This window comes from Xyrauchen texanus, chromosome 7 (genome assembly GCF_025860055.1).
Source record: "Xyrauchen texanus isolate HMW12.3.18 chromosome 7, RBS_HiC_50CHRs, whole genome shotgun sequence".
Classification (NCBI taxonomy): Eukaryota; Metazoa; Chordata; class Actinopteri; order Cypriniformes; family Catostomidae; genus Xyrauchen; species Xyrauchen texanus.
In genome coordinates, this window is record NC_068282.1 from 38,499,821 (window position 1) to 38,510,293 (window position 10,473).

Consider the following 10,473-nt stretch of genomic DNA (forward strand, 5'->3'; position numbering starts at 1 on the left):
AATCAATAGACATCTCTCACCTGTCAAACAGCTTAAAGAGTAATCTAGTGGTTTGATCTGTGGCTTCAGGTACCGCCTGAACAGGAAGTTCCTGTGAAATGCTCTGAAATAGCTGTTGTAGACTTTGGTGTACATCCTCATGAGAAAGCCTAATCATTGGGTCCCCAGTACTGCCTAAAGTGTTTAAAACGGGCCGTAGATCCCGCAGTGACACCAGGTGCACTGAAATGCATTACATTTCAATGAGATATACAGTAGAATAAATGTGAGTAATTTTCAAAAGCCTCAGTTATGAAGAAACGATAGCATTGCTTGCTGCCACAGTTGTGTGAGATACTAGATCTGCACCAAGTTGTATTTAACAGATATTCACACATATCATAAACACTGAGACTCACTCTGACAAAGTTTTTGTAAGGAGCGAAGTTTTAGTGCAGCGCGATACACTGCAGGACGAACCTCATTCAGACCTTCTATGGGAGAAGTACATGAAATGACACAATGAACAGGCCACAACAGAGGAACCTAACTACTACCCCAATTCCGAAAAAGTTGGGACAGTGTGAAAAATGCTAATAAAACAAAAAGGAGTGATTTTTTAATTATAGTCACCCTTTGCTAGATTGAAAGCACTACAACTAAACATTATATGATGTGTTACCTTGTGAATTTCATTTGTTTTTATGAAAAACAGACAGGCCAATCTAGCAACCACACTCTGCATACACAGCCATGCACTTGAAGTGGAAAATGCAGGGACATCCCTGGAAAAGACATGCTAGATGGCAGTATACAGTATGTTGCTCCAAAATTTTTAAATATCTGTCTGCATTAATGGTGCCCTTACAGATGTCTGAGTTACCCATGCCATGGACACTGACACACCCCTGGCCCATTCACACTGGCTTTTTGATCTGATAACCGCTTGGATGGTCTTTTTCCTCTTTGGCCTGGAGAACACGATGACTGTGTTTTTCCAAAACTATTTGAAATATGGATTCATCGGACCAAAAAACATGGTTTCACTGTAATTCTTTCCATCTAAGATGAGAACAAGCCCAGAGAAGTCAGCAGTGCTTCTGGACAGTGTTGATGTAGGGTTTCCGCTTTGCAGAGTAAAGTCTTAACTTGCATCTGTGGATGCAGTGGCGAATGGTGTTGACTAACAAAGGTTTACTAACGTAATCCCAAGCCCATGTTCAATAATTTCCATTTCAAATTAATGCTGTTTTTTAAGACAGTGATGTCTGAGGGATCAAAGATCACACACATTCAGAAGTGGTTTTCATCTTGCCCTTTACACACGGAGATTTGACCAGATTCCTTGAATCTTTTAACTATATTGTGCACTGTAGAGGGTGAAATGCCCGAAATCCATCCAGTTTGTCTTTGGGGAACATTGTTCTCAAAGTGCTGGATCATTTGCTGAAGCATCTGTTGGCAAATTGACAAGTTTTGAATGATACTTGCTCTTGAAGGACTAGGCGGCTTTTGGAGACTCCCTATACTGACACAATTGCCTCACCTGTTTAACATCTCCTGTTTCACATTTCCTTGTTATTTTAACTTGACACATTGTTATAAGTCTTAAATGTCCTGTCTCAACTTTTTTGGAGCTTGTTGCAATCATCTGATTTGAAATTACTGTACATTAAAAAAGAAAACTATGACATTCACAAGGTAAATCATCATATAATGTTGTATTGTAGTTGTAGTGCTTTCAATATAGCAAAAGGTGAATATAATTTACAAATCACTCCTTTTTGTTTTTGTTAGCATTTTTCATACTGTCCCAACTTTTTAGGAACTGGGGTTGTAATTGCATGTACTACAAATAGCAAAACTGGCCAGATTTTTCACAAAGTGGACAAGATCACCTAAGATTGCTCTGGCTCATGTAAATAATGGTCACAGGACAATGTAAGCAGGGAAAACAAAGAGCCTAATGTTTGATTGATGCCCATTATAAAATTGCAAATTTCTAAGTACTGTTACAATAAATGAAACAAAGTAAAATTAAAAATGTATGTGTGTAGTTTTTCTTGGTTTTTCGTTCACATTTTCAACACAATTGCTTGTTAGAAAAAATATTAAATTATGTTTTCTTTATATTTAGCAGTTTTCTATTGGATCCTATTAACAAATGAGCAAAATGTTACTCTATAGTTTCCCCCAGTTACAAGTGTGACCAAAAATAAACCTAATACTTTAAATAAATAAATTTCCTTTTATAATTATTTAAAAAAAAAATTATAATAAAGGCATACAGTTTGTGTCATTTTGCTATCCAAGGAGTTAAACAAATGTGGCCATTTAAAGGGATAGTTCACCCAAAAATGAAAATGATCTCATCATTTACATACCATCCAAAATGTGCATGACTTTCTTTCTTCTGCAGAACACAATGATTTTTGGAAGAATATCTCAGCTCTTTAGGTCCATACAACCAGTAGCGGTTTTAGGCACGGGCGAACCGGGCATTCGCCCGGGGCGGCATTTTTTCATGTCACATGGGGGGCGGCACAAGCAGTTACAAAAAAAATTAAAATAATATTTAAAAATTTAAATCCTCTGCGCCGCGAAGCGGTTTTCTACATAGAGGTTTTCTATTATCTATCATTTCACCGTGTGGGGAATTGGCAAATTGGCGCCCCTACGTGCTGAGAAGGTGCCATGTGTGAGAAGGGGAAAGGGCAGGGGGGCGCAGCAGGCAGGGGATAGTTCACCTCTGGGTGAATGACTGGGGGGGTCCACTGTATAACAGAGCAATACTCTAAAGAAATTAGTGGGCTAAAGTCAGTCACACTCGACTTTCTTCCAAATAACGCACATTTTATTCATAATATTATAAATACAAGCCTATAGTTCCTGTACATTTTTGTTTTTCTGTGTGAAATGGCTAATAAAAATAAGTAATACAAAACGATTATGTGGTCACCTCACCAAGGTGAATTGGTTTAGTCTTGACTTCTGGCCGTGACTCGTAACGTGGTGAGTGAGTGACAGTGTTGGGGGGCGGGGTATGGGAAATCTGTTGATTGTCGAGTGCCAAATAAACAGGGATGGATAGGAAAAGGTCAAAGCCATCAGTTGCACAATTTAGGAAAAAAAGAAAAGAAGAAGAGGAGAAACGAGCAAAAGATAAAGGTATGCAACTATGTTCTCTCTGTGATATGATTACGGTATCCATGTTGTCATGAATGAAGGGCTAATGTTAATTGTTAGTAACTCTTACGTTTGTTAGCCTATTTGCTATGATGCTTGCTATGCTTATACAACAATAATTTGGTTTTAAGTCAACAAACACGAGATCTAATTTCATCATAATATTGTGCTTTGCAACCAAACTGTTACAAGTTCAGTTATTATATATTTCCATCAGTTGGGTTACGTTAGGCCCTGTAATTAGCCAACGGAATTTTTTTTAAATCTGTAGGTAGTTTCAAAGAGACGACATTTGCTATTTATTTACTACTTATTTGCTACATGACACATGCCATGAATATGAAGGATTTTTTTATGCATGTTTATGACAAATGTTATTAAGTGTCACTCGCTCAATAATGACATTTTTAATGCAAATATGACATTATTTGTTTGAGATGCCTTTGTTGACAACTTGACATTACCAAGACATCATAACCTGTCATAAATATGTCATAAAAAACATGACATAGCAGATTAATTATTAAACTTAAGAAACTACTTAGCTTTATGAGTTAACATTACATTAAACTGCCATGTTTGTTTTGACATTGGCTGTCATGAAGCCATTATAACTGTGTCATGAATATTTTTCTTTATTCTTTTTTTAGGAAATTAAGAACTTCCTTGAACTGCCATCAAAGACCATGAGCCTCCTTGAGCTTATCACTTTTATGCATGATAAGGATCTATCGAAGATCTACCCCAATTTTTGGACTGCTATCAGGATTGCACTTACTCTGCCAGTCACTGTGGCTCAAGCAGAGAGGAGCTTTTCAAAACTAAAGTTGATCAAGTCATACCTGAGATCAACCATGTCCCTGGAATGGCTCACTGGCCTTGCCGTCATCAGTATCAATCACTCAATAGGGGAGCAGATTTCATACGATGACATCATTGATGATTTTGCATCAAGGAAAGCCAGAAAAGTCAGGTTTTAGTTTTAGTTTGTGTTTTCTGTTCTTAGTGCAATAGTGTAATAATTAGATTCTCTTTAGTGTGTTTTTACATTTGTGTGTAATATATAATAATATATATTCTAGTCTATATTTTATTTGTATATTATTCTTAATGTGTTATATTATTGTTGCTCTCTGCACTTGTTACATTTTTTATATATCTGATTGTATATATGTTTGGCACATTTATGTATATAGTGTATATTTAAGTTCTGATAACTGTCATAGTTTGCCAAAAGACAATGAACACAATTCTGCACAATGTCGGATGTTAGGAAGGATTTGTGCAATTGAGAAATATAAATTTCTCTTTAAGAGAAATGTTGTTATAATAAAATATGACTGTTTGTGGATAATTTTGTGTGTGTGTGTGTTTTTTTTTTGTGGGGTTGGGGCGCTCAAAGGTGGTCTCGCCCAGGGTGCAATTCAATGTAGAACCGCCACTGCATACAACGTAAGTGAATGGTGATCAAACATTTTTATCTCCAAAAATCAAATAAAGGAAACATAAAAGTAATCCATATGACTCCAGTGGTTAAATCTATATATTCAGAAGTGATATGATAGGTGTGGGTAGAAAAAGATCAAAATTTAAGTAGTTGTTTTTACTCTAAATCTCCTGGTGCCTGTTTATTTTCACTTTCACATCGGAAAGTGAAAGTGAAGATTTAGAGTACAAAAAGGACTTAAATTTGTATCTGTTTCTCACCCACACCTATCATATCACTTCTGAAGATATGGTTTTAACCTCTGGAGTCTCATGGATTACTTTTATGTTTCCTTTATGTGATTTTTGGAGCTACAAAGGTCTGATTAACATTCACTGCATTTTAAGGACCTACAGAACTCAAATATTATATTAAAAACCTTTATTTGTTTTAAAAAGAAAAGAAAAAAGACATACAAATTTGGAGTTAGTGAGTATAATTACAGAATAAAACATTTTGTGTGAACTATCCCTTTAACTGGGCAAAATTTTGGTATTAATGGTGATTCACGTCACGTTGGAATTACCGTAATTACATGATTCCAACTTGTAAAAAGCGTTCAGGTCTTAACAGAACTCATAATTCAAAGTTCTAAACTGATAATTCTATTCCTTTTAACACAAAATTCTATGAAAGCTCCGACTTGACATTCGTAACGTCATGTAAAAGGAAGGATCAATATTGGCCTCAATTTCTGCGGCTCAACTGTTGGAGAGAGCATAACAGTCAATTAGCTTGTTTCGACTTTAATCCTGCATTCCAAATGTGATAAATCACCCTCAAGGAGAATGATAATCATGTTGTAAGATCACGTCAAACTGAATTTATAATTAAAATTAATTAAAAGTTGAGTTCCGTATGACTCTTATTTTTTAAGCCCCACACCTTTTAGCTCTCCAAAGCTCTCACAGTGGATGGTATCCCTAAAGTCACCATTTGCGGATAGCATCAGAGATCTGAGATAACCTCCGTGTTTTTACCATAGGAAAGAGTGTAGCATGTTACGACATTAAGTCACCATTTGCGGATAACATACAAATGAATGGGGAGAGCCTTAAACCCACACCTATTTGTCTCAAAATTGTCTCACAAAAACATTTTATTCAGCTCTCTGAGTCTGAAGAATTTGCTCCATAGACATCCATTCAAAAAGAATGGCCTCTGATCTCATCGTGAGTATAGCGTTACATTACGCCAGGTTCACACATCCTCCGTGAGTGGAGCGTGAGCGGCGCATTTTAGTTTCAGCGCCCATACTAACAGATTATACCATTCTCACTGCAAGCGTGAGTTGCAAGGTAACACGCCCCAGAAGCTTCCAGACATGGCAGTAAGCGGATAGTTTCGCCATTGAGCCTATTTTTGCCGTGCGGCTCACGCTGAGCTCAACGGATCTGCCTGCAGTACAACACTAAAATAATCGGGAGATTAAAGAAAAGACACAAAAGCAAAACAAAATTCTTCAAACTGAACCTATAGTACACTTCAATGTATATGTCTGCATGCAAGTAAACTCAATAAAATAACTTGTTCTAAAATAACACAACAATTGTTTGCGCTTAACATGAAGTTCCACCCACATCGCCCGCAATCATGGCAATCAGAAATTGTGGATAGAGGCGAATAACTGAATTAATGTGATAAAACTATTTTGCTGTTATAAACAACAACACTGTTTTGTTGCTATTAGTGTTGCCATAGCAATGAATAACTTCCCAGATCCCATGGTAAACAGCTTTGTGTAGAATCTCTGAGTTGCTAATCTCATAATTCCGACATGACGTGAACGCACCATGAATGGGTTAATGCAAGCTGTGAACAAAACTGGAAATACACAAACTTACCAATACTATCCAGATCCATAACAGTCAGCTGTTTAGTAAAACAATGCTTTAAGGAGGGGAAAAGGTCAATAAAATTAAAGTGTCAGATTTTACATACATTCATTTTAACATTCATTTTTTTAAAGTTGCGAAAAACATAAAAAAATACAAACCCTTTCAGAGCTGAACAATTTTTAATTCTAGACAGGAACCCAAATACACAAAAATCACATACACTGTAAAAAAAATTCAGTTTGAGTTTGCATTAAATCCCTGGCTACTAGTTACATTACTTTCACAGTATATTTTACAGTAGTATTCTACAATTTTTTACAATTAAAAGACAACTGTATACTGTGACTTCAGTGAACAGGACCAATAATTTACTGTTATGTAGCAGTGCTGGGTTGTATATATATATATATATATATATATATATATATATATATATATATATATATATATATATATATATATAAACTATATATATATATATATATATATATATATATATATATATATATATATATATATATATATACATATATATATATATATATATATATATATATATATATATATATATATATATATATATATATATATATATATATATATATATATAAACTATATATATAATAAACTGTTAATAATTTAAAAAAACTTATCACATGGAGAGGAGGGCCCAACAAATCTACTTGGCAACATTGGATATCTGGCAACCCTGCGCACTATTAATGCGCGTTCAAGGGTTCTGTGAGGGAAACTCATCTGAGTACTACAAAGGTGAGAAACTGTTATGTATCATCCATCGATCATGCTGCAACATGCTATTTTAAATGCAAGCTAGACAGTTCGACGTCGTCAAACCATGTGTAGAATAAGTCATTTAAATTGTGCTAAAATTACTCCAGCCAGTTTCAGCATATGTTTTACTCTAATAAAAAGAAAATGAATGCAAACTAAGAAACTGGTCAATTAACCCTGATTCTTTTATCTGATTCTTTTATTAAGATTTGGGAGCATTTATCCTACTATGACCAACGATTTCGTGGCAAATTAAATGATCAAAAAAATCGTTAGGTCAATATTAAATATTAAATTAATTAAAGAAACAGTGACTTACCTGAACGGTGTTACACGAGTTCCCTTCTGTTAACATCGAGCCCCTGCGAGACAGGACTTTTAAACGTGCATCCACAAGCTGGCACCTACCTGGTGTGTATTACTTAATGTTAATAATGTATGAAGAGAGCTTTTATTTCACGTAGTTCACGTCAGCAGGACTATAGGTTGTTATTATTAGGTTATTGACCCTTAGTATACACCTCATAAAGGTCACAGTCATAACAGGCTGGACCATAAGTCATTGGACACACAAAAAAATCTCATAATTACCACAAACAGCACACAGTAGTGTGTAACATTATAAATGGTCTTTATTCTTTTTACCAAGCCTGTAGAGTGCAACAGTGCCTGCTCAGTTTTTCAGCTGCCTGGGTTACGGAAGTATTTTTCTTATAAAATGTTTTCAGTATCTTTTCGTAAAATCCTTGATAAAATATTTCTAAGCCATGAACCACACTAACCAACCCCTGAGGTGAATCACAACATTACAAACTTTGATTTGAAGCAAAAGAGCATTTGAAAATCAGAAAAATAGACAAAGGTACAAGACTGTGTACTTCCGTCTTTCACGAGGGCACGAACTACAATCCCATAAATTATTGCGAATTATGTAATTGAATAAAAAACAATGGTGATAAATAAAACTATTGATTTTAGGTTCTTGATTATAGTATATATTTTAAGTTTACTGCAAAATATTCCAATATATACTGTATGTGTTGTTTGAGTGTGTCATGGACTGTTCTCTGAATGGTTAATCGCTCTGCTGGACAATGGGTAATGTAGTTGTTCACCAGGAATTCTGCTATTAAATACGATTTTTTTTAACAATGAAGTTGAAATAACACAGACTGATGGCTTCAACGCAAGCAAATACCATCGATGAACAACCTCAGAGCTCATTTTAGATCGTTTTTTTACAGGTTTATAAGTTATCGGTGAAAATCAATTCTTCTATGAAAAATGAACTTCCGGAACCACTCTATTGAGATTGTAATCACTTTAAATGAAACAAATACCTTACCTTAATCACAAAATGGTAGGAATGAACCTAGTAAGACAACTAAAATCGCTAAACTCTTCCCTCCTTCAGTGAACTATGGGCACAAAACAGGATTTCTGTGAAAGAATTCTCAAAAATAAAGTCTTCCTTGTGGAGACTTTATGTGAAGAGGCCGAAATCATCATGCAGCATGTGCAGCAGGTTAAACTTCTTACTCAGCGCGAGTACAGGAACCTCAAAGATGTCCGTAAGAGAGAGAAGATGATCATCGACCTACTTGACAAACTCATGAGCAAGGGAGACGAAACCTGTTGCAAATTCATTGACCTTTTAAGACAGGACAGTTTATTGGAAACTTTTCCTATGTTGGAGAATCACGCCATTTTTGCTTCTTCAGCCATGGCACAGGGTAAGTCCACCGAGCTAACCACTCGCTAGCTGTTATGAAACCACTGTCTGTTGTCTTGAGGTAACATTTCTTAAAAATGAACTTTTGTTTTACAGACACCAGCCTGATATATCCATTGCAGGATAGCTCAGAGGTGACTTACTTATTTTGAAGAATCCTCCAAATGCTAGTCAAGTATATTCTGTCACACTGATTTGCTACCTTTCTTTTATTTCAGCTCAGGCAATACAAACTTACGCAAATTCCACGTGGTACCTGTGTAATATTCAACAATGTACATTTTACAACCTTGAAGGAAAGGATGGGATCAGATGAGGACCAAAGTTCGTTTTTTTTAATTATTATTATTATTGGTATTTAGGTAGATATTGTAAGGTTCTTTCAAATTTCAAGCTTGATGTGAAAATTCGAATTGCATGTCAATCTTAGACATTGGGCATGAAATTCATTCATAATAATTAATCTTGTTTTATGAAATTCAATTGCTCAGATTGTTTCTTTCAACATGTGCCTCAGAATCTCTCTAAAAAGTTTTCAGCTGGCTGGCATTTAAGGTGGTGGTGCAGAGAGATAAAACGGCTGCTGAAATGAGGTATCTCCTGAAGGACCTAGGCAAGACAGTACATGGAGACTGCTTCATATGTTGCATCCTCAGCTATGGAAGCAAGGACAAAGTCTATGGAACTGATGGTGTTGTTGTTTCTGTTGATGAAATACGTGAACCTTTCAATGGCATAAACTGCAAGAGGCTAGCTGGCAAGCCCAAGTTGTATTTCATACAGGCATGTCGTGTCCAGGCAGATTATCCAGAAGGAGCAGAATCAGAGATTGAAGCGGATACTGACGGTTTCGAAATCTCAATCCCAGCAGATTCTGATTTCCTTATTGCCAGGTCAAGCACTGATGATCACTACAGACAGTCAGAAAAAGGCTCCTGGTTTATTCAGTCACTCTGCCAACAGCTAGAGGATCATTGTCCACAGTAAGTTTGTAACACCTTCCCTGGTTTTTCATACTGTATTTTTCTCTTTATTATAAAATAGAGTATACCTAGAAGAAAAAACTAAATATTATGGTCAAAATGAACAGACACATGGCAAAAGTATGTGTACTAAATGGCTGATGAAAAGGATAATTTTTTTTAAATTATTAGATGCATAGTGCTTTTCACAATGTTTATATTTTTTTTATGTTCCCAGTGATTTGTGTTCTTATGTTGTCTTTTTTTTTTTTTTTGCAAATCATGACCAAAACTGTTTACGTAAAGGGAATAAAGAGACCATTTGTGACAAATTTGTTTAAAAAAAAAAATTTCAATAGATTTCTTAATGACAAAGCGGTATTTACAATATCTTTTTTTTTTTTTTTAAGATTAATATTTTTTTTTAAATAAAAAAGTAATCCAATTGTTATAATACAATAATTGTAACATGATGATGCTTTACTGCATGTACAATGA

The 10,473-nt window shown here is 35.2% G+C and overlaps 1 protein-coding gene and 1 pseudogene across 1 annotated transcript in view; one reads left to right on the forward strand and one right to left on the reverse strand.

The window, feature by feature from the left end:
* The window catches only part of dytn (dystrotelin), a 36,474-nt gene extending 29,960 nt beyond the window's left edge, over positions 1-6,514 (reverse strand). The window contains exons 1-3 of the mRNA XM_052130830.1: positions 6,496-6,514; positions 399-473; positions 21-222 (exon numbers count right to left, since the gene is read on the reverse strand). Coding sequence (XP_051986790.1) covers positions 21-222; positions 399-473; positions 6,496-6,514 — 296 coding nt within the window. The remainder of the gene's footprint in view (positions 1-20; positions 223-398; positions 474-6,495) is intronic.
* A 2,187-nt stretch (positions 6,515-8,701) lies between these two features.
* On the forward strand, positions 8,702-10,000 carry LOC127646111 (caspase-8-like; annotated as a pseudogene).
* Positions 10,001-10,473: the final 473 nt, after the last annotated feature.